Genomic DNA, 25,617 nt, shown 5'->3' with positions numbered 1-25,617 from the left:
CATTGCACGAACATTGATTGTTTCTATTGAAAGGAATATTATACGTTTTGTTCTGAGGCGGTTAAAATAAACGATCGGTAAAATATGTGATCTCTGATTTTGAAAAATAGCCTATCATTGGTACTCGATTAGGGAAAACCGGTGAATTATTTAACGTTTTACGAAAGATAGTATCCCAAAGTAGTAACAACATCCACAAAACATCATCGGCAAAAAGAAACAGTAGGCAAGACTTAAAGTTAACTGACAGAGACCGACGAACATTAAAAAGAATTATGACCAGACAACATAAAACTATCGCGGCAAAAGTGACAGCAGAACATAAACAAAGCTAACATTCATTGAAGGACAGAGACTGCAAAACTCTTTATAAGATAATTTAATGCTAGTGTTAATTAAAAAGTACGAAGGAAGTGGTGAAACGGTAATACAACCGAGACACTTGATGACGAAGAATGTGTTTTTTTTTGGCTTCAAACCGTGAAGGGGAATCTTGTTACGGATACCTCAGGAAACCCGCAGGAATAAGCGAGTTGGACTTGTTATATGGAGACTGCCTACCCACTAAACCCCACCCTATCAGCTGATCCTATGGCGCTAACTGATACTTTTTACTGTTAGTAAGGAGGGTGCCCGTAACCGGTAACACATTTAAGAGGCACAAGGGCCAGACAAGAACATGGCGTCGTTATCACACCACGCAGCTTGCGATACATCAGTTAATCGCTCGCCGGAGAACGTCGAGACAATTTGGAGTTAGAGCACGACGGGGTAGTGTCGGCTGTGATAGAATAAGGCCACGAAGATCCGAATAAGTTATTGGCCTGAAATACCGGCCAGCTCGGTAATACCTCTATTGTCCGAGAAAAGAAGAATGGAGAAATATCTCCGAGTAGAGCTCGGATATAAAATCGCGAACTTGGGGGACGTCTGTTTCTCTATGAATTTGATTATTCCTGGCAATCCAGGGGGCATTGATTATTCTCCTGATAATTTTGTTTTGAAAGACTTGAAGACGTGCCTAGATGAGACGTATTTTAGATATACTCTGGAGCCGTATAGAACCACTGATCGAACCAGCATCTTGTAAGGGAGAGATTTTAATGAGAAAGGAGGCCTGCTGGCCTGGTTGATAAACGGGAACAGCAATTGACAATAGCTTGACCTAAACTTGCGATCGAAGACAAGACCAAGATAGGTGGCTTCTTTTGAACATTGAATTTTCTCGATTTTAAGACTCGAAGTGCTCGGTGCAAAACGCTTCTTGTGGAAAAAGATGGCATGAGTTTTCTGTGAGTTGAAACCTGCAACCTCCAGAAATGTAACCACTGGACCGTCTCATCGAGTTGTTTTTGGAGTCTGCCTTGAATGTACGGTGCTACTCTTGAAGAATCAAAGTAAGCAGCATCATCTGCATAAAAAGCTGCCTCAACTTGTCGTCTTTAAGGAATATCTGAAAGAAAAATATTAAATAAAACGGGTGCCAGGGAGAAGCCTTGTGTAACTACTGCGTCGATGGTTTTCCGGCTAGAGAGAATATCTTTAATCTTCACCTGGAACGATCGTCCTGGCAAAAATTATTTAACAAGAGCCGTTAGATCATCGGTAGACCTAATCAGATGCATTTCGCCACTAAGCCTTCGTGTCAAACCTTGTCAAAGGCTTTGGTTAGGTCCAAGAAGACCGCTCCAACTCTTTCACGTCGGTTAAAAGTTGATTTTTGCAACCAACCGATGGGCCTGATGAACGGCTGAATTTTTGATGCGTAACCCGAATTGCTCATCTGGAATGATATTGTTTGTCTTCGTAAAATCATTAAGAGCATAAAGAATTGCTCTTTCAGCAAGCTTGGAAATGGAACTTAGTAAGCTGATAGGTCTGTAGTCAGAAGGTGATGACTTGGCTTCTTTTTGGGGACAACTATAATGAATGCATATTTCCATGTGGATGGGAAGTGTTGCAGCCTCAGAATGGCGTTAATGATATTAGTTAGTTCGGCGAGCTGCTTGTAGGGAAGTTTTTTGAATTGGACTGTCCAAATATTATCGAAACCCGGACCTTCTTCCTTCCTCAGATGCCTTCTCGGTCTGGAAGAATATGGTATGGTCCGATGAATGATGATACGAAGAACCCCAAAAGAAGATTGGGCTTATTGCTTCAACCGTAGTTGCGACCCTCTTTCCTCGAATTACTGATCTCAAGTACTTGAAAGCCTTAGAGCCGGATGGATGCAGTTGAGATTTTTGTAATGTTCTTCATTAATGCTCAATCTTGCTAAATAGTGAACAATTCTCGAAGCCTGAACATCTATCAACGAATAAAAACTTGGCAAATACCGGCTGAGATCTGAAATGTATCTGACAAATAATATTCATCGAGGGCCCCTCAACCTCCTCATTGGATTCGTAGCGCTTCCGAGAAATAAATTTCCTCAAGGTTAGGGAGGTTATCCAAATTCATAAATACGCTGGCTGTGACCTCTGCGTCAGATTCAATTGACTTCACTTTAATAAAATAAATTAAAATCAGTGGGGATTGAACCGGTCCAAAAGTAATCACTGTCAGCACACATCACATCACTTCTTACAATGTCCTCACAGTCTCATCACACCTCGTCTATCGTTCAGCGTGATAACATGAGCTTTTTCAATGACTTCCGGTTTGATATAAGTACTTCGCCGTCCTTCACGTCGGTTATCTTCGAAAAATTTGCGATAACTTTTAACGCTTGAAATAAAATCAGTGTTCCCGGAAAAATGTGCCAACTTCGGATGAATTAGGGGTTAACCCATCCGAAACGAAATATTTTATTACCGCGCGTATTCAAGGTTATCTATCTTCGCGAAAAAAAAACACAAAAAATTTAACGCAAAAATACTTGGGATAAATTGAAAGTTGTTGAAATACGTGCAACCCAGCAGAAAACATAATTTTTATTGGTTGGAACGCCATCCTTGCATCACGGCCAAAAACTTTTCATCTTCCCCCGGTCAAAAATAGAACATTTACAGTATCTGAAGCTAGAATGGCTGAGTAGTGACTATTTCTGAAGAATCCTAACCGTATTCAGTAAACTTCGGTAATTTCCGCCTGATTGTGCGAGGTTGATATATACAAGCAATCGAGAAGTTAAACGCTCATCATTGGTAGGAGCTCTGTTTTGTAAGGTCAAGAATTTTTTATAATTTATTTGTTTTCTTCTTGTTCATATTTTGATTATAAATGGTAGGCAGTAATGGACAAAACATCGATTTGTGAATATTGTCAAAAAAGCTATTACAACAATTTTATTCTGAACAGCCATACGAGAATATCCCATCCAGATGCTTTATTCTCATTTTGCAAATTAGATTCATTGAAAATGAATGAAAGTAAAATTACAGATAAATATGATTGGATGTGAGGCACGGCATTAACTTGATAATGATGATGGGATGATAATGATGATAATGATGATAATAATGATAATAATGATAATGATGATAATGTTGATAATGATGATGATAATGATAATGATGATAATGATGATAATGATGGTAATGATGATAATGATGATGATGATGATAATGATGATAATGATGATAATGATGATAATGATGATAATGATGATAATGATGATAATGATGATAATGATGATAATGATGATAATGATGATAATGATGATAATGATGATAATGATGATAATGATGATAATGATGATAATGATGATAATGATGATAATGATGATAATGATGATAATGATGATAATGATGATAATGATGATAATGATGATAATGATGATAATGATGATAATGATGATAATGATGATAATGATGATAATGATGATAATGATGATAATGATGATAATGATGATAATGATGATAATGATGATAATGATGATAATGATGATAATGGTGATAATAATGATAATGATGATGATAAGGATTTAGAAGATACTAATCATAATAAATAAAGATCAATAGGAAATGTTAAAAGAATATAACCATGAATATATATACGTGTATACTCTACACACAGGCTTAATGCATATCGATTTGAATTGCATTCCTTGCTTTTATTGAATAAATTGAGATAGGGGTTTCCATGCTGTTCTAGAATATCAAAGGATAAAAAAGATATGTTCGATAAGGATACAATGAGGGTATTTTTAGTGCTGTACAAGTTATATTATTGAGTAAATTTAAAGATAAATGTTACGTTATCTTATATGTTGTTTTGATTTTTCTTTTTCCTTTTAAAATTAAATACGTTTATAAAGGGTTAAATAACTTAGACTTAAAATATAAAATAAATATATAAATTTATAAACTTAAAATAATAGACAGTAAATTAGTTAAATTTGAATTTTAATTTTAAGTGAGACTTTAGGTTAATTTTTGAATTCCATCATCCATATTATGCTCTTCAAGTATACGAATACAAGAACTATAACTTTGATTTGTTATTGAAGTATTTATATATTGATAAATAATTATATATTGTTTTATTTTCTCTTTTTATAAAAGATTCTTCATATTACTTTTTATATTATAACAGACAAAAAATGTACTGAAATATTTTAACTTGTGTCTCAACAGAAATATTAGGTTAACTTGTGAACTCAAGTTAAATTATTCTATTTATATCATATTCTCCAAATATACGTATAATTTTCAACAACTGGCAACGTTGCAAATTAGAATACTTGTTTGCATGCAGGAATTCTCCAGAACTAGACTCTTGGCCTATCTTCCCTTCAACCGCACATAATATTCAATCTTGAAATATACAGGTTTCAGTCAATCAGTGTTTTCTGTTCCCGGGCAGATTCTTTCCACAAAAATAGTGGTGAGTGTTTGAGCAAACAAACAAGTCAATACAAGTACACACCTTCCCTAGAGCTGACTGAGAATGAAGATGATGCTAATGATGATAATGATGATAATGATGATAATGATGATAATGATGATAATGATGATAATGATGATGATGATAATGATAATGATGATAATGATGATAATGATGATAATGATGATAATGATGATAATGATGATAATGATGATAATGATGATAATGATGATAATGATGATAATGATGATAATGATGATAATGATGATAATGATGATAATGATGATAATGATGATAATGATGAATAAAATAATAGAAAACGATTATTCAAAAACAGATTTTATTGTCTTTTAAATATCTCTTTATATTTATTATATATATTTATTGGTCCTTAGAAGAACACATATTTTATTTATAATTAATCCAATTATTCTCCTTAGGTTAAAGTAAATGAGATTGATAAGCCGATAACCAAGAAATGACGTGAGTCCATTGAGGGAACTGGTTAAGGAACCCAAGATAGGCAGGTGTTTTGTGCATTCTCGATTCGTGGACATACCGACCTGATACAGCTATATCCAATGCAGGACCTTTGAACGCTGGTGGCTTTTGAACCACCACGTCAAATATTACATTCGTGCCTAAAAATGTCAAGACTCAAAGCTACTGTTGTAAGTTACATTTTTCAAAGTGTTACCGTCGTATTTGCCAGTTTGGTGTAGTAGAACGTAGACGGGACGTGATTGAAACGTGACTTTTGATGGTTTTAATATGTCAACCAATGAAGTGCTCAGTACCTTAATATTTGTTTTTGGTGTGATGTAAAATACGAGTTTATCAGGACCTAAAAAGATAAAATATAATAAAAATAAACAGTTAAAGGGAAAAAGTAATTTCACAAGTAACACCTGACATATAAACTGTTGCGGTGTAATTACGTTTATTTATATTTAAGAAAACTGTTTAATTTTACATTTAGCTGTGTTTGTAATATTTGTAACATGGGAAAAGAGTTATAACTTGAGACAATATAAAATATCACATTGTAGCGGTGAAGCTAGATCAAGATAAGAAAAGCAACAAGCAAACAGAAGACACGTGTCTAGCAAAAAGGATGTCTCATCGACTCGTTGTCAAGTGTTCCGCATAATGGGGGTTCAGGTATCGAGACTAGATGAAGCGTATCAGAAGTTAGAGCTGGTAGAGGACCCCTAATGGTGGCTATAACAATAAACTTCAAGAAAGCCCGAGATCGTGGAATTTTGTGTTGTTTGTGATCAGTCTCTTCAACCACCACCAAGAACCCGAGACAGAAACTTAGAGAACAGCAATAAAACACGATGCATCGACAAGAATCAGAATTGTCAAAATAATTAGAAAGAATTAAAGAACTAAGAACAGAACGTCAGAATTTGGAACAGAATTAGAATTAAAGAGTTACAAAAGCAAGACTAGAAACAGTAAAATATCACACAAGAATTGAAGAATTTGCCGAAAATTGACACAAATAACAGAATTAGCGAAAATAATAGAATTAAAAGAATGAAAGAATTATGGAATCAAGACCTGAAACAGTAAAATAATTACAGAATTAGTCAAAGAGCATTAATTAAGAAACAGTTAAGAAAGTCAAAATTTAATCAGGATTAAGGAGAAGGAGAAATTATCAAGAATCAAGAATAGTAGAATTCTTATATGTCATGTGCATAATTATCAGTTGGGTCCGATGACGAAATCAGTATTATCCTAAACCAGTCAGACGATTTAGTAAGTCATTTCTATCCAATTCATAATTCTTTCACCATTACGTGTCGATTTAACATAAACAACCTTCCCGCTTCTCTTAAACGTGAAATTCGCATCAAAAACGGTATATGCAGATTAGCTCGATTCACCCTTGATGCTGCAGACAAAAGGGAGGCGAACAGAGCATGCAAGGGGGTAAGGGCGGCAGTCTCGACTTGGCGAGCAATGAAATGGAACTCATTTCTCGCGGACCAAAGACTGGATGGTCCCCCTTCCTTCTGGCGTGTCTCCAAATGCTTCGTGGGGAAGACGCACAATGTCATCTCCCCCCTGAAGTCAGCGGTTACAGGAAATTTCGCAGTCACTGACCAAGAAAAAGTCGAGCTCCTTGCAGAGACCTACGAAGCTCAAATGAAATGCCTCCCACCCGCAGAGAACACTAAAGCTAAAGACATTGACACTGTCATCAACGAATCCAACTCCGTCAAAAGACCAGTAACCCCAGCCTTTCTTCTCAACCATTTCGTGTCTCCAAAGTCTCTACAGATTATGATCAGCAAACTTCAAACCAGAAAATCTCCAGGTTTCGATGGAATATCGATTACCCAGTTAAAAAAAGCTCCCGCATAAGCAGCTCGCAGAACCGGCAAACATCATTAACTCCATAATGAGGCTGCAACATTTCCCGGCGTCTTGGAAACACGCACATATAGCGGTTATACCCAAGAAAGGAGCAAAATCGTCTCCATCTGATTACAGGCCTATTAGCCTTCTCAGCGCCATTTCGAAGCTTGCCGAGAGGGCAATACTCTACGCTCTCAACTCTTTCACAAAGGAACAAGAACAATTCGGCTTTCGCGCTCACCACTCATCCGTCCATCAGGCTACCCGTCTGGCCGCACACATCCATCACGCTCTTAACCAACGTAAAAAGCTTGGAGCAGTTCTTCTGGACCTAACCAAAGCCGTCGACAAGATCTGGCACGACGGATTGATCGCAAAGTGCGTGCGGTTAGGCCTCTCAGAAGACCTAACCGCTCTCATCAAGTCCTATCTCTCGGACAGATTTTTCCAGGTCAAGATTAGGGAATTCAAGATGCTGGCGTACCTCAAGGTTCCCCGCTGCCCCAGCCTTATTTAACCTCTTTATTTGAGATCTGCCGAGAAAAGAGCACATTGACGTCGCGTTTTACGCTGACGACACTGCTTTCTTCACGGCCGCCAGGTTCGAAGTTACAATTCATGAACGTTTACAGAAGCAGCTCGATCATGCGGTCAAGTGGTTCAAATTCTGGAGGTTGCAAATCAACCCCCTGAAAACCCAGGTCATCATTTTCCATAAGCGCAGTGCGTAGCGCCTCTCGCAACTTAAGATCGACACCGCAATAATTCCATGGCTGGATAACGTCACGTACCTAGGTCTTCACTTCGACCGCCGGTTCGGTTGGCATTTCCAAATCCAGAAAGCAATCCAAAAAGGTTCGGGGATAGCAAACCTGCTATCTTCTCTGATCTGCCCTTCTAGCAGACTTCCCATCTCCATCAAATGCTTATTTTACAAGATGTTAATTCGGTCCGTACTCCTCTACGGATCTAATGTCTACTTCAAGTTTGTTACACACAACCAGGTCAAACGGCTTCAAGTTTTCCAAAATAAACTCCTCAAGAGAATATTAAACGCTCCATGGTTTGTTAGAAATAATCAAATTCATAGGGAAACTGACACTCCAGAAATTAAGCACTTCATATACCAATCATTCCACAAACAACAAATCAGCTCAAGTTCTTCTGAAAACGCCCTTGTTCGCGAGCTGGTCGACATGCTGGGAGCTTAGCACCGCGTCACCGCCACGCTCCCCCCTTTTCCAGGCTGAAACGACCTGGTGGAACGACGGATGGTTACAGTCATAACTTTTAAGTCGATTTAACATACTAAATTATATATATTTTTATATTATTCATTCCTTTGTCTTTTTGCATTAATTTACATAAAGAAGAGAGAAATTAAATTGTATTTCATTTGCAACATTATTTTCTTTCCTTCACAACTCAACATATATAATATTTATTTGTGTTATTATATGTTGTGTAAATATTGTCCAATTCTTGTACCAAAAGCTACTTTGCTCTGTTACGTGCTACTTTTAGTTGAGTTAAAGGTACTTTTACAACTCTTTGCCCTAAAACTCCCCATTATGATTCAATTATCTGAGGTCTGACGATTATGCTGGCCAGGAAAGATGATTCATGATATTCTGATACTTCAAAACGAGACTGATTTTTTTTGGCTGTACGCATTATCATTTTGGCATATGACAGTGTTTGGCAGCAATATGATTGTCAAAGTAAGAACTTCATCATTGAGGATGCTTAGATATTCATGCATGAATCCGACCATTGATGTGAATGAGCAGATCATATTTTATAGGAAGCAATGTGCTGACAAACAATTGCTAAGTACTCAGCCTTCTCACTATTTTTTGTTGGTCACTCTCCATTTTATTTACAGATCAGCGAGTTTTGGTATTTCGGCCGATTTAATTTTTTAACAACCTTCCAAAGAGAATAATCAGTCTCTTTAGTCTGCTAAGTCTAACCACTCTGCTAAGTTCTTGAGAAATTCAGAAAGTATTTCATTTTTTGCAAAACAATTTTCTATTAGTGTTGTTTGTTGATTCAATTTATTAAATATAGTGTTATCAGCTGGTGCTCTGCTTTATTTTTTTTTCTTGCTTTACGTTTTGTTTCTACAAGACCTCTAATTTGTTTTGGATAATTTATCCGGATGTTTTGTTTTTTTTTATATTGAGGTGTTATTCCGTGCTGCTTTTTGTAAAGTAACCACAAACAATTCTGCTTCCATATTCAGCTGTTTTCAGAGGAACATGCAGATTCATATTTTCTTCCACATCCATCATGCATCCTTTCCAATCTGTCCATTTGTTTATTAATGATGTTACAGGGAATACATACATTAATACATTAATTGGCTCGTTTCTCATCAGAATCATAAAAGACTGATTGTCTTAGATAATTGTCTTCAATGCTGATGTAATTGGTTGACTACATTTTGAATATGAAGAAGTCAATTAGATTTGATACAGTTGTTTACCAGTAAAATGACATACACATTTGGTTTGTTTAATTGCGTCGTACATATGTTTTCCCTTTGTAGTAAAAAATAGGAATTCGACTATATAGAAGACATTGGGAAAATGTTTTGCCCGGTTCAATCAATAATAGCGCTGCGATCGCCAACGTGTGATTGGCTAGTTTAAATTATTAGAACAGAAGCATGTGATTGGTTCGCTTGAACTATACGAATGCAATCATTTTCAGGTTTGTTGTTCGAAGTGCTTCTGTTTTAAGTGTTTGGGGCCGTTTTGGACGTCATAAAATAGAAGGAAATCTTCATTTTGCGTTGTACATATTTAGTGTTACATTAATCGTTACTAAATTATTAATCAATATAAAAATTGATTTTAATAAATCGATATAGTAAATCAATTATAGTAAATCTATTACAGAAAGAAAACATCGTTTAAAGTAAATAATACTAAATTATCTAGATTAAGCACAATACAAATTTATCGTCATGGTGTGTGTCCCCCAGGTATTTTAGTGAAGAATTCAGAAGTACTTATTAGAAGATTTTAGCATCTAAATTTGGCTTTCATTTGAATATTATTGGCCAATGAATAATAGGATATGGCCGTCAAGGGATACTCACGTGAAATGAAAGACCAATCAAAGCAAAACATTTTTTCTACAGGTTGCAATATGACCAATTTAAGTTAACCAATCAAATGTCGCATTTCCACTGAACAGCCATAATCACTGAACCAGCCGAGAGCACTAGAGATTACTTAATATAAGTAAGGTTACAAAAATGTTGAATGATCTCAAAGCTGCGAAAATATTAAAAGATAATTCAATTTCGGTCATCAATCCTACCAAGCTGCAATCGATCGATGCCCTTAAAGTCAGCATAACCCGGACTATCGTTCAAATTCATCTGGACAGATGCTATGGATTCATTGAAAATTAAAAATATTCCAGATATTCCAGCCATGTTCTATTACAAATATAATGGTATACAAAACGTCAAACAAAAAATTAATTATTTAATACCTAGCTTATAACTTATATCACTCCATGTCAACATCGAGCCACCCTTACCATATGTATACAATACAATATGTATACAATATATATTCACTCATTCACAATCACAGCAGGTAAAAATACTAACGGTTAAATATATAACCAAACATAAATAAAAAAGTAAGTACACCTAATTAATAAAAAATATTTAAAATATACCTGAAACTTGGATGACAATTTTCTCCTTGGTGTTCGAAAGAGTTTCTCTAGAAAGCACACTAAATTTCAATGTTTCATTTTGTGGAAATTCAGGGCTACTAGATGGTATCCATTGACTATAGGCCCTACAAAATACAAAAATATAACGGTAATTATTACATTTAAAAAAATAAAAAGTTAATATATTTTAAATCTTGGAGTGAGTAGTAAAAAAATTAACTAAATTAGCATTCCACAAACTACCGACAGTGATTTTCCTTACACCATTTAGCAGTCATAGTTGAAGTTACTTCGTATGAGCAGTTTTAACCGATTTAGCTACGTAATAATTAATAATCATCTGTGATTAGACTCACATGTCAAAATTAATTACGATTAAAGGTTGATGGAACTTCGTAAAACCGCACGATGACGCTTCATATATCTTAATAATCATGATTCACTACGGGACATTGCTAGCAACTCCGCCAGCAAATGACATTCCAGAAACTTAATTTCCTGGTGACGAGTCAACAATCGACAGATCAAGGGCGATGGAAAAACGTTTTATCTGCTTTAGGTGATGTTCATACCAATTTGCCGATTGGTAGAGTGAAGAGTATAGTCAGTATGGAAGAAAGCAATAAATGTTCCTATGCTGAAAAAGGCCACAGTAAATATTAAAAGAGCAATTGTTAGGAAAGTGCTTATGAAGACCATACAAATGAGGAAATTTCGTGAGACAAACCAAGAAAAGAATGCGGGATTTAGATCCTATCGAGGATGTGTATAACTTATTAGATGTGAAAAGCATCAATTGACGTTTTTATGAATTATCGCTTTCCTTTCGCTGTATACACAAGCCCTTACTTTGAGCAGCTTTAGAAGGTGAACATGTCCCTTTAAAAGTTATTGAAATTCTTCAGAAGAGTTCTTTTTATGATGGTTCTATTAGCTGTATGCGAATGCAAAATGATTTATCAAATCAACATAATACTTTTCAAAATAATAGTGGATGCAATTATGCGAAAAGCTCTAAAAACAGACATAGCGTTCAACATGATGCCTCGAACTCCTTGACCGTTGATGATTGCAGTATATTCGCTGATATAGATGTTCCAACACTCCACATGATATAGTTTACACTGCAGAGCCATATGGCTTGAGAATTAATGAAGAAAAACAAAGGTATTGGTAACTGGCAAACCGTCTGCTATTATAAAGCTCAACGGGATCCACTTACGGGTAAGTGCAGGAGTTCAAGATCAGTACTTAAGACTAGTAGTAGAGAAGAAGAAGTGGCATCGACCGTTGAAGTAATAAACCGAATCGGTCTCAAGCTGCAGCAGTTTTGTTTCTCTAGGATGGTGAGCGTAGAAAAGAGGAATGACTACAATCAAGACTAAAATCTTTCGAACGCTTATTCGGCCAATCCTTCTGTATGGCTCCGAAACTTGGACCCTGTTACCATCTCACGACCGTAAGCTTCAGGTATTTCATGCGACGCCTGAAAGGAATTGACAGACCCCAAAAGTTTGAAGATGCGAAACTGCAAGAATTATTTGATAAAGCCCCAATCCTAACTCAAAAATAATTGGCAGAAGCATTATATGTGACCCAAGAAACGACTAGCAACCGACTTCAAGCTAAATTTTCGTGAAAAATCCAAAAGATGGGAAGATGGGTGCCACATCAATTGAATGACAGGTAAAGGGAAAATCGAAAAATCGTCTGTGAACTTCTGTCTTCTTAGTCGATGCTACTTCAAAGGTATGATCGGTAGTGATTCTGCATCGAATAACGACGAGTAATAAGATGTGGATTTATTTTGAAAATCCCAAGTGCAAAAAATCATATGATTATCACTTGGCAAAGCCGGCTGATCGACTCCAAGACAATGCTTTGTGTTTGGTGGGACCATAGTGGTGTATTACACACTGGTGAAACAAATGATCAATTTGAATAATGCATTGATCGAAAAATATCCAGAATGGACCTGAAGATACCGTTAAGTGATTTTACAGCACGACAACGCGCCCTTTCATAAAGAAAAGCCGGTCAAGAAAGAATTGAAAGCACTTGGATGCGACTTATTATCGTACACGTCATACTAGCAACTTTTCTCATATCTCTGGAAGAGCTGCGCTTCGCTAATTTCAAAAAGTCAGAAAATGGCTCGATGAATAGTTTTGCTCAAGGGACAAACTATTTTTTACTTTATCGGTACACCTGGTAGTTTTAAAGAAAATTCCTAGTATTTCATTGTGGTCGATATACATAATGGAATTAAAATACAAAACATGATTACGTTTCCTCAATATCATCACGAGTATACTCAATAGAACATTGTAATAAGAAAATGTGAATAATTGAATTTCGAAAGACAAAAACAGAAAAATCATGAAACGCTCAAATTGCATTTTCAACCTTTGTTGTTCCAATGTGAAATAAATTTAGTGTGATAAACTGCTCCGTCATATACCAATTGTCTGTTTTGCTTTCAATTATTTAAAAGTGGTTGGTGACTTATTGGACCAGAACTCTATTCAAACTCTCAAAAAACTTTGAAACAACTTAGCAGTTGATTAATAAACTGTTGGAAAATGGCTACACGAATTGACTGAAGGTGACATTTTCAACCGTTTCAACATCACTCATATCCATTTTATTGCGTGCCAGACAAGAAAAGGAGACTTTTTTATCACAATCCCTATCGCATAAATCATGGGTTAGTCCACTATGAGCGGCTATTACCGAATGACATTTTTACTGCAGATATCTACCGACGTAAACTGACAAATTGAACAACGTATCGTTACAAAAAACAATAGCCAGTAATAGTAACAGGCGCAAAATCATAGTCTATCATGGTAACGCTCAACCACATATCGCAAAGAACCCACTGGTGTAACTTGAATAGAAAGTTTTGCAGAATCCAGCGTACTCACCAAACATAGAACCACTTGTTCATATCGATACAGAGTGACTAGGTTGACTCGTCTCGAAATGCTGAAGAAGTGCGAAAAATGATCTATGATGGGATCCCTATCAAACATGGTTATGTCCACGTGATATCGCCATGGTGCCAGAAAGATGGGAAAAAATTGTATCAATTTTTCTCAATAAATGCCATTTAAAAAAATAAAAAACTGATCAAGTCATGTGTAACCACCTAATAACTGAACAATTCAAATGCAACCAGAATATGAAAAAAAATTGTAAAAAAAGTATTAATTCTCTTAACAAACCAAAATCTTAATAAATTAATCGTTACTTACAATTTCTTAGCTACCTTAGGATGAATGAGAGGCAACCCGCAAAACGTGTACTTCTCGCAATCGTCTTGCAATGACTCAACATCAGCCAATTCCTTGACATATCGTTTCAAAATCGAGGGTGAATTTCTATCCATGTCAAGCATAAAAAAGCCAGACTCGGTTCTAGATAGTTCACCGCTCTCCAAGAAAAACTGCCTCTGAGTATGCTAGAAAATTAAAATAGACCTATCATAACGCCGAGTACTTATTCAACATTCTACCATCATCCAGTGTCTCTGAGGCTTTGGCGAACTTTGATCGGCTGAGTAAGGAAATGCGAATGGTGTGTACAGTAAACCAATAAAAGTAGCAAATATTACCGCTAACGTTAAATAATACCAGATCGCTTTTCGAAGCATGTTAGTCAAAACAGTCTACAGCAAACATGAAAATAAGTTTTTAACAAATTAATAAACATATAAAAGACGCTTACCAAAGGGGAAGTTATAACTATAGTGAAAAACAATGCTGATGCCGCTATAAGCAGTTCAGGGTTCAGTTGCGAACCTAATCTTCCAGTAATAGGGATAAAAAAATTGAAATTCATGGCAGCCACCGTCATCATATATATAACGGGTAGAACCAAACTAAGGACGTGTACAATTAACCATATACCAACTGAAATTGTTAAAACAATATTTTGAAAAATACCATTACTGTTTCCTGACACCCACCAGTATATTGAAGTCTCAATGCATGAATAAGGAGAAATCCAAAAGAATCAAACAGTATCAATATCATAATAAAATATGTCGATCTCACTTGAGCGGCTGTGCCAATAATAAGAACAAATGTCCATATTAACCTCACCAAATGAGCTTGAAATTGTCCTCTAATATTTAGTGAAAAGTTCTGAAAATAAATAAACTACTTTTGGTAAAACCCCGTTAACTTGGAAACTTGTTAAACCGTTATTCAGTCACCAAACTAACTTTATATTTGGTAAAGTACGGTAGACAACCAGATATACCAATCACTGGTATGATGTATAGACCAAATGTTGTCCAAGGATTTGCATACCAGGACATAGTCTTCCCTAAACAATCCAAAACAACTGCTAGTATCATTACAAATATACCAGCTAATAGCCAACTGCCCACTATAGCAGCTGTAGTAATCGATAAGTATCGCAACGTTTCAACATTAATTCCTATTAAAAAATAAAATAGATGGCGTAAATTACACCTTTAACAGAACTTACGAACTCTAAAAATTACTATACTCAAAAAGAAAACCAGTATAGAAACCAGAGCGGTACAAACATTAAGAATTACTGCTGTTTTACTGGAATAGGTAATCATAAAAAGACCAAATATATCAAAATAAACCGCTTTTCCTAGAGATCTTTCTTTTTCTGAAAAAAAAATGAAATTTAGCCAGGCTGTTTTAAAGAAGAAGAATGTCAAATGTCAATTTAACCTTACCGGTAGTTTCAAGAGCATTTCCTATTTTTATTACAAAGTCAAGTATATTATCCCCAACATGCTGATATGATCCTAAGGGGATATTCTCAAATGAATCATATTCCGTGTGATACCTGTATCCATCATCAGCAAATGCAAAATCGGCACCTTGTTTTATATACAATCATAATAACTTATTGGGACAATAAAATATGGCGACAATCTTACCGACCATATTTCCGAAATCCCTAAAAAGTCTAAAATCTGTATCAGATGGAATTAAACCAGACTGAAAGACCTCTTCTCCAATAACATTGCCATAAGGATGGGGTACTGTACTATAATATTTAACCAACCAAGGTGCATCAGGACCCGTTTGAAACAATATAATTTTACCTCCACTTCCACAAGCTTCTAGATTGATGAGATATTTTGACCTGTACATTTAGGAAATAACTATTACCACTTCATTATATAGGAATTAGGGATTCTCACTCTTCAGCCCATTTATGATGGGCAACAAAACCATGAGCAGCTTGTAAAGGTGTTTCTTCAGCTCCGTTAAACAAAAATATGATATTCTGATTCAGCCTTTGTTCTCTTTGACTAAGTTTTCGTATAATTTCTAACATTGTCACAACATTAATACCATCATCTGAAGCTCCTGCAATATAATGTGTTGATTTTTAACTGAAAAAGAAATGACACTGGACATAATACCTGGGCTGGAGGGTACAGTATCAAAATGTGAGTTCAACAAAATTGATTGTTTGGTGTTGTTACTTTCTCCATGAATTTTGACGACTACATTCTGAACTTTATGATATATGTTGTGAAATCCTATTGAGTCATCCAAGTAATAGCTCCCTATATAACGTATATATCATTACTTTTAATTAATATTTCATTCGAAACAAATAGAATACCTGTAGCTTCTTGTAAATCCATCTCGATGTACTGGTTAGGATTTGCTTCTGATATAATGGTCTTAATGTGTAGTGATAGATATTCAACCACAGCATATTCATTTTCAAAACTCCCAGTAATTTTTGGTCCCAGATCAGTTAGATATCTTAAATCTTGTGCTGCCCTATCAGCTATGAAAGAATCAGGATAATTAGCCTATAAAAAGACCTTAAGTTTATGTATAAAGGGCGATTTATTTATCAATATTACCTCGTCATTTACTGTTAGAGGTGTTGGCAATAAAGTACCAATTAGAAACACAAACCCAAATAGCAGACCAAGACAAAAAATTATTAACAGACCCATCCAGAATGGTACACTGTGAATGCTATCCTTTTCACTGTCCATATCATCCAAATTAAACGGGTTTGAATAATCATACTTATATTTCTTGGTCATTTTGAATATTGAATTTACAGCACTAAAAGTTTTAATAATAATTAAACTATAATAAAAACCACTACAATTAACCATAAAATATTTATTACATTTATTACGATCAGGAGTACTAGTAACAGGTACTAAGGTAATGTTATCTGTTCTATTATTCCTGATATGCTTATGAAATTATCATGTATTCTTATCAAATATATTTGCCATTGTGTATGAGATTGTACATAATCAAATACTGTATATACATTTAGCAAATAGAGTTAGTCCATACAATTAATTTTATTAAGTGAAAATCGCTTGTCATTTGTTCATCTTCATATAATGACGTACTATTAATTTACCGACAGAGATTATTTTATAAACATTATAATAGCATCTTCAGATTCACGGCTCCTTAATTAGACAAATATTTCATTATGAAAGAATTAAAAAGTGTTCATAAAAATACAGAAAATTAATTACATCGGTGGTTGGCTTCGTAAGACAAGTATAGATGGCAGCGTCATACACGTTTTGTATCATCTTTATTCACAAACTTAATCTAATCATAATTTACAATTAGCCATTCAAAGTATATAACTCAGTTTACGGAAACCCATACTATAACATAGTAAAGTTAAAATTAACTGTTCCTCAGATTTTTAACATACCCCTATCTTTTTGTTTTGTCTCGGTAGTCGATTGGTGGGGGTAAAAACTGACAAACGAAAACAGACGTCAAACTTAATGGACGTCTCGTCCTCAACACAATAATTTTAGCAGATTTTTCTTTAGAATATTACCGATTGAAAACATCCGCGACAAATTCAATGAATGAAGCCAGGTGTCGGGAACAATTTTCAGTGTTGTGAGATCGGTTTCCGTGTTGATACGTCTGACATTCCGCTAGGCATCGTTTGGTTAATATTGCATTTTTTTCTACGATGGAAGATGGAACTGTACGGATATGTAGAGCAGTGATTTTTACATAATTGCGAATTTGTTTCAATAGATTTTGCACAAATGACGACTCGTATTAGTGTATCGCGGGAAAACATGGAAACATCCATTGATAAAGAATCGGGAGCCCTGGGAGGACTCTTTCAACAAATCATCACAGATATGAAGGTAAGTTTTAATTGTTTAATATATGTATCATTCGGATTGTTGACTTTTTTGTGATCGTTTTTATAAATTGTTATATTTAGGTGTTTTAAATTGTGTTTTATTATAGGTACATAACGTTAACCCTACATTTTTATTGACTGGCTGTTGTGAGATAGTGTTTGGTTTCTAAACAATGCTGTTTGATGAAAACCCTTAAACAAAGTTATATTAACATCAATATTTAGACTGCACTGCGTTGAGAACTATTACAAAATTATAATTTATATGTATTTTTATATTCGCAATTATAAATGGGAAGGTCAATATATTCAATGAACTAGATAAATTACATAAGCTTTTTCATATTATATAATTTGCAATATTGAGAAGTAATGCCGGCAGTGTTTTTTTCTCTTGTTGTAAGCCCTTTTCCCATCACGACCGCTTAGACGCGCCAAGGAGATCTTTTGTGTTTTGCGGTGCTTTTTAGGTCGTCCGCGATTCGAACGGTGCTATCGAGATGTATTTCGCGTAAAAGTGTGTTAAGTGAGGACATTCACATTTTCAGTTTATCAACAGGCGCGTTCGCAATGTTGCTGTCTTCTATAGACAAAAGGATATTGCAGTACTGGATTCAAATTATATTATTAGTTATCGCCCAGTTGTCGAAATTTGACCACGATTGATTAAGTTAATCGTGTTTCTCTCATAACAGAGTAAAGGGAATGTTTTAAAATGTTGTTAAGAAAAGGAAACTTGTTTTCACAGTATTTTCAATATAATATCAGAAATGTATTTGATGTATAAGGTTAATTAGAATAATAATTTTCATTAAGTTTCAATAATCAACAAAATGTTGAAAATTTCAAATTAGTACACACTCTACATAAGATTATTTTAGCATGTGTATTAAAACAATAACGAACACAACTGGGTAATTTATTTTTTGTAATTTGGAAATGTAAATGAAATGAATGTATTTATAATTATTAAATTAACTATTGATTTTCCAAAACTTCCGTCTATAAAATAAAAAATCAAAAATAATTGATACAAAATCCGAAGAATAAAATGTCATATAGTCACATATCACGCAATATTAATTGTTAACATCTTGTTGAATTAATACCTTAATATTTATCAATACATTAAAATGTTTACAAATGTACTGTTAATAATTCATAATTTGTCCTATGTGTTCCATCTACGCAAATTATGTAGTTAGTTTAATTTTAACTCCTATATATTTTATTACTTCATTTATGTATTCATATTATCCATATTTTCCACCTAAAATATATATTGCAAAAACAGTAAATAAAATATGATTAAAATAATATTTTTTTACCTAAATTTGTAAATAAAATTGCGTTGTGTTTTGGTTATTTATACCACTCTTCGGTATTTGCAGATGCATCTTTATCTTCTTCTCTATGGCTTTCATTTATCTATTTCTTTCTAGTTTCTGTTATGTCCCACCTGAGAAGTAACAACTCACCAACAAATTAGGAATAAAAATTCTATGAAACTATTTTATAATTGTTAATATTCTATGTAACATTCATTTTAGGTCTTGATGCCCAAATTGACGGATTTATTAACTGCACTATTCAAACAGTGCTTTGTTAAGAAATGAATTTACTAGTGAAACCTGAAATTAATTAGAAGTTCTGTTCACCAGACTTGTATATATCTTATAAGCAAAGAAAATAAACGATTCTTGCGACTCTCGAATTTTGTTAATCTATGTTGGTATGAATTTTCACATAGTCGGGTTTTTCTTTCGCAGTTTTTTATACCTTCCGATAAAGTAGATACATTTATTTGTTTTCTCTGTAAAAAATGTAAAATATAACACTAGGTGGTCATACTATTTTAACTCTTTTATATTTCAAACAATGCGGGTATAACCGAAAATAACACAAAATCTTAAATAATGCTGTTAAATGTTATTTTATATTTTTACTAGTAACAATTACAATTAACCAGATAATAACTGAAAAAAATTGCGACGCTATTTTGTGTTTTATCATCTGTTTTTTCATATCATATGTATTAAAACCACTCTTAATTGAGAATATACGGATTCAAGATATTCCGATATATAAGATGACGGTGATTAGTTTCGTCTCGACCTAGGTAATTCCTGTTTTTTTTTTCAAATATGCATTCTAATAAACCACATATTTGGCTTAAAATTTTGCTATTATAAATTGGAACAGTTTTTCCATCACAATAAGTGAACTAAGTTCATCAGAAAATATAGATTTACCCCACAAAGTGAACCGTGTTATCTAGTTAATTTACCATAATACACCCATAAAGAGGTTCGTGTCCCAAATGACACTTAATGTAGGCGTCATAGATCCATTCCCCTCTTTCCTCGTGTGTTCAATACCCTTTGCAGTGCATGGCGACGAAGAAATAAACAAATGATATCGGAAATTAAACAGTAGGCCGTGGTTTATTTTACAAACATATGCAATCCACGCACACACGTGCTGATTTAAACAGACCGCGGTAGTCTTTTTTATATTTACTCCTTATTTTCGCTTAAAAAAATAAGCTACTAAAACTAAACAATTCTTCTATATATTTTGGATTCATGGTAAATCTAGTATATTGATGTTAAATGTTTCGACTGAATATTTCAAATAATTTATTGTATAGATCGTGAAGATCATAAAAGTAGCCATTTTGAGGTAGTTTAAAATCGAAACATCAGCAATGATCATATGGAATGATCCTCTGCTAGATATGGTGAATGAGGTAGGGTATCTCTAGGAGCGTTATTAATGTAGTTTTAACTGGTTTAATAAGACGTGATCGAGCATAATCGTGCAAGAAATACCTTAAGGTGAATTTGTTTTGATAATTAATTTAATAATAGATTAGCGAAAAGGTATTTTTGGGTTTTCCCAATAAATTGTTCAAACTGGTCGAAGCCTGCAGAAAATTCACAAATTATTGCAAAGGCCGTGTTGGCCCTAAAAAGATGATGCTTGGTGGGATTGGAAAGGGAATGAAATCATCGTTATCTTCATGGAGGAAACAGAATTGTGTTAAACATCTTTCGATTTTTTAGATGAAGTGATATGGTACTTTTTCCAACAATTCAACCATTCTAAGCTTCATATGACTGACATCATGTTGTTTCTAGCTATTTCTATATTCTATTTGTAGAGTCTTCTATTATAATTAATATATAATATATATATAATAATCTCAGCATATCTAATGTAATAATGTAGTAATTTAAGCATATAAAAACTCTAAATAAATAACGACTGCGAGTATTCAGATGTTTTTTGAAGTTTATAAAAGCATCATATGAATATATTAGGATTTAAAATAAATCCTGTTGGTTTTGGTTCTAATGAAGTTAGTTTACGTGGAGTTGCCACAGTATTTCTTCTTAAATGAGGCATGGGAGCTTTATAACACTCGGAAATAGCTGATGTATCGGAGTTTTTCTTAAATATAAATAGAAACGCCCGATTTTCAAAAACAGAATTATATATTCCTTTTTTTTAAATATGCTTGTTAGGAATATATTTTTAACAATTATTATTAATGAAACGAAAGATAATGTGAACTTGGTTGACTATAAGTGTTATATTAATATATCCTGATATTTAAGGACAATATTGTAGTATACAACTGGGAACATATTTTATTATGTCATTATGTACTTAAGATTTGTTATCTTTATGACTGATGATGGTTCGAGTTATCAAAACATATAAATACAGAACTTGAATATTGAGACGCATTCAGTTGTCAATTAATATGAATTATTACCTCCGAAATAACACAACTGTGTGAATTTTAAAATTTATTTATTCAATGTGTATGAATGCATATTGATTTGTGGTTAAATTAAAGCACTAGCACTACGGTGTGGATTTATTTTATTCCTAAGAATTATGGCTGTTGTTTACTTGTTCTGTATTCATTTAAGCGAACCTGAGCTTAATTAATTCTACTGGCCGGGCTATTAAATGGAAGTTCTTGTTGACCTTTTAAGTGGGTCGATTGAAACTTTTTAATAAAACGACCAACATAATAAATAGTGGTTTTGAAATCTAGTAGTTTTATTATTTTAGATTTCTTCTTCAGGTTAAGTTCTTAGACATGCTATCACGGTTTTTAAAATTAAATTATTTTTTAGGCAGATTGTTTTCCCTTCATTCTTATTAGAAATCGATTATACAGTGAGAACAACCAATTTATCGGCTTTTCGGTAAAGTTTAAAGTTGAAGTATGGCGAAGAAGATTTGAGACGTTATTGTGTATATACCAGGTATACCGGAGAGTTATTACCGGTTAAAAAAAAAACTCCATAACTTTCAAGGAGATGGAAACATTTATTTATTCTAAACATTGGCTATTGGATTTTATGTCTTGTCTGATCTGATCTTGTCCATCTTTCAGACAATTTATGGATGTCATTCCACAAAAAAATTGTTTGTCCTTTGAGCAAAACTATTCATCTAGCCATTTTATAACTTCTTTCGAGGTGCTGCTCCGCAAGCGCATGTCCCATTGGTGCGAAAAGTTGACAGTTGGAGAGAGCAAAGTCTGGTGAGTAAGGCGTGTGAGATATGACCCATCCAAGTGCTTTAAACGCTTCCATGTCCGGTTTTGCTTTATGAGACGGTGCGTTATCGTGCTGTAAAATCACTTTACCGTATCTTTGTGCTCATTACGGACGATTTTCGATCAATGCATAGTTCAAATTGATCATTTTGTCGGATCACTATTAACTTTTGCACCAGATTTCAACAGTTGGTAATACTCCACGTCCCTCTGGTGCCATCAAACAGAGCATTGCCTTGCGACCAAAACAATATGGCCTTGGAATTGATCAGCCGGCTTCGCCAAGTGATAACCATGATTTATGCGCTATTCAATGCAGAAATTACTTCCGATCAAATCTATAAAGCAGCATTTTGCAGACGATTTTTAGATTTTCCATTTGTCCGTCATGCAATTGTTGTGGCACCCATTTTCCCATTTTTTGGATTTTTCCCAGTGCTCGTAATAAGTCGCTAATCGTTTCTTGGGGCACATTTAACGCTTTTGCCAATTGTTCTTGAGTTTGCGTTGAGTCTTATACATCGAAATCACCACTTTTGAATTTTCGAAACCACGCCTCACATTACACAGTTTTTATGGTTTGAGCGTTACCAGCAAATGATTACCTTCAGCGACTTTTTTGTTTTGATTAAATAAGAGAAGTAATGCGTGTCGCAAATACACATTTTCAGGCACGGAACTTTAGATTTTCAAAGAGGTATCTATGAACGGTATAAATGAAAAGAGATAAAATAAATGAGAAAGGTGTAAATCTAACATAACAAATAAATTTTGTAGTGGGTAGTAATAGCTTGGTTCCATTAACCTGAATTTTTTGTATTAGTTTTTTTAACCACACATAACCACACGGTAATTATTTTTTGTTGACTGAAAAATAATTTCACAAATATTATAATATATTCAATACTTCTCATACTCATATCAATAGTTTATTGATTGATGCCTAGTATTGTTACAAATTGTTTTATCTTATCTCTAATTACATCTTCATTCAGTAGTAATTTGCTCATATATATTAGTTTTAGTCACATCAACCCCTTGGATTTTTTAGGTTATTAACAAAACTGCAGCTCAACGTCGGTTCCAATTCACGACATGCCTAGCTGCTGACCAACTTGGACCCCATGAGATAACATATTTGAGAGAAGTCGTTACTCAGCCTAGTTACTAGCATTACTGGGATGGTTTTCCTTATACGTATAAGTGCGATATACTAAACTAACGAAAACATTTTCGTATAGTATTTATTTGATGGTGCTAACATAATGAAATATTATGGGAACATATTGAAGCTTATCAACCAAGGTAGTTCTAGTTAGTCATACAGATCTATTTCATTGTTACCTGTATTATAAAAATTATATATGTTATTAAGCACAATTAAATAACCCTCATTGTCTTATCTTTTTGAAAGAAAATGTAGAAGAGTCTCGCATGAAGAGGCATTCTGAATACTTAAAGTTATTTCGGCTGTACTTTCTCACTGTAGTGTCTTGGGACCACTCCAGCATCTTTCTACACTGCTAATATCCCAACATAAATGAAGCAATTGGCGAATGTTTTGGTACAAGAATGGGATAAAATTCCGCTGGAAACTATTCGGACCCTCTACGAATCTATTCCACGAAGAATTGTAGCATTTTTAAAATAAAATGGTGGCTCAACACCTTATTGATAAATAAATATTGTGTATATGTCAAGTGTTCATATTGTTTTGTCCAACTCCTGTTCGTATTGAACCAACTATCCGTTATACAGCCTGGGATAAAGATACAATGATTGAAAATAAGAAACACTTCAGGCCACAGGGTCCGCTACCTAACCTAGGTGATTTGACAAATGTTCTAACTAAATTAGAACAACAAAAAATTATTTTCCGCGCCTGGAATGTACTCGTAACCTCCAATTGGTAGCTAAACGCTTTAACAATTACACCATAGAATCAGTTATCCACAATATTTCTACCAGGTCTTATATGTTGTGATTAGTGCTTAGAAATGACACTGAATAGCTTTTGAACTGAACGACTTCCGATTTGCCATCACATCAGCTTAGCCATAACATTTTACACAAATATCTGATTATTTTAGATAAAAAATATGTGAAAACTTTGTACGTGCCTTTGAAATATGAGCGTTTCCCTCGATTTCTCCTCCTTCCCCAATCTTATCCTGACATGATTCCAATGGGACCACCTCGGAAGTGCACTCTTTCGAATAATTTTGAATATTGGTCCATAATTAACGGAGAAATCAACGAATATCCATTAAAAAAATACAGCCGAACATAGAACATCATCTTTTTTCTAAGTCGGTTAAATAGTCAGCTACCAGAATAAAAATACATCTATACCGAAATACAATAATTACATAAATTATCGGTTTTTTTTTTAAATTATCGCCGCTGTGCTATTGTAAATACTTTAATCTTTAAGCAGCATTTTAAGGGGATCTTTATTTGATTACAAATAACTCTAAATTAATTGTAACGATGTTTATTATCAACCTACAGCTCCAATCGAAAAATAAAATTGATAATTTGAAATAACTGTTAGATTATAAACTTTTATAGACGTGATATTTTATTTATACATACATATTTATAGACATCCCATCATTTAATTAAATATTTTGATGAACAGACCTGTTTATAATTACCAGATGTTTTCAAAGATCAGGAAGTTATTTTTATTTGTCCAATAAAGGTGTTTATTAATTTTTTATGTATACCTACTATGTTGATTGGTATAGTCAGTACGAAACAATGAGGCTTTTTCGTGACATAATTTAATTTTTTGTTATTGTTATTGTTACTAGGTATTTGTTAATACTTAAAGAATACATAAAAAAGGGAAAAAATCCTAATAATCCTAAATCTTCCTAGTAATCTGAATAAAAATAGAAAATTATTAATCTAGAAAAGTACAGCTATCGTATAAAGTAAAAAAAGTCAAAGAAATGTTTTTTTTGCCAAATTAT

General features: G+C 34.0%; 2 protein-coding genes across 10 annotated transcripts in view; one reads left to right on the top strand and one right to left on the bottom strand.

Annotated features, from left to right (window-relative positions):
* Nucleotides 1-5,150: 5,150 nt before the first annotated feature.
* On the bottom strand, nt 5,151-17,682 carry LOC143195806 (endoplasmic reticulum metallopeptidase 1). Of its 5 annotated transcripts, none has more exons than XM_076403269.1 (16): nt 17,605-17,682; nt 16,772-16,982; nt 16,522-16,717; nt 16,316-16,462; nt 16,091-16,259; nt 15,824-16,032; nt 15,617-15,763; nt 15,394-15,546; nt 15,125-15,342; nt 14,867-15,059; nt 14,626-14,810; nt 14,414-14,566; nt 14,154-14,359; nt 10,897-11,021; nt 5,525-5,671; nt 5,151-5,468 (listed from the first exon to the last, which is right to left on the bottom strand). In XM_076403269.1, the coding sequence occupies exons 2-16, from the start codon at nt 16,958-16,960 to the stop codon at nt 5,269-5,271; spliced, it is 2,637 nt and encodes an 878-aa protein (XP_076259384.1). In that variant the 5' UTR covers nt 16,961-16,982; nt 17,605-17,682; the 3' UTR covers nt 5,151-5,268. The 5 variants fall into 5 exon arrangements, with proteins under 5 accessions (XP_076259384.1, XP_076259380.1, XP_076259381.1 ...); XM_076403265.1 differs by lacking the exon at nt 17,605-17,682 and adding an exon at nt 17,417-17,577; XM_076403266.1 differs by lacking the exon at nt 17,605-17,682 and adding an exon at nt 17,417-17,577 and having other exon boundaries at nt 14,867-15,044.
* The window catches only part of mim (missing-in-metastasis), a 116,757-nt gene continuing 108,796 nt past the window's right edge, over nt 17,657-25,617 (top strand). For all 5 annotated transcript variants that reach the window (XM_076403263.1, XM_076403262.1, XM_076403261.1 and 2 more), the window contains exon 1: nt 17,657-18,061. In XM_076403263.1, the coding sequence (XP_076259378.1) occupies nt 17,957-18,061 (105 nt within the window). In that variant the 5' untranslated portion in view covers nt 17,657-17,956. The remainder of the gene's footprint in view (nt 18,062-25,617) is intronic.

Source organism: Rhynchophorus ferrugineus, unplaced genomic scaffold, assembly GCF_030347505.1.
Source record: "Rhynchophorus ferrugineus isolate W39M unplaced genomic scaffold, kcgeb_rfMv2 rfM4, whole genome shotgun sequence".
Classification (NCBI taxonomy): domain Eukaryota; kingdom Metazoa; phylum Arthropoda; class Insecta; order Coleoptera; family Curculionidae; genus Rhynchophorus; species Rhynchophorus ferrugineus.
This window is presented reverse-complemented; position numbering and strand designations above follow the sequence as displayed.

Coding starts and splice junctions, on each gene's coding strand:
- LOC143195806 (XM_076403265.1), bottom strand. CDS start 17,460: ATGACGCTGCCATCTATACTTGTCTTACGAAGCCAACCACCGAT. Junction 11,022..14,153: donor CCTAAGGTAGCTAAGAAATT/GTAAGTAACGAT, acceptor TGTATTTTGTAG/GGCCTATAGTCAATGGATAC. Junction 5,469..5,524: donor CCAAACTGGCAAATACGACG/GTAACACTTTGA, acceptor TGACATTTTTAG/GCACGAATGTAATATTTGAC.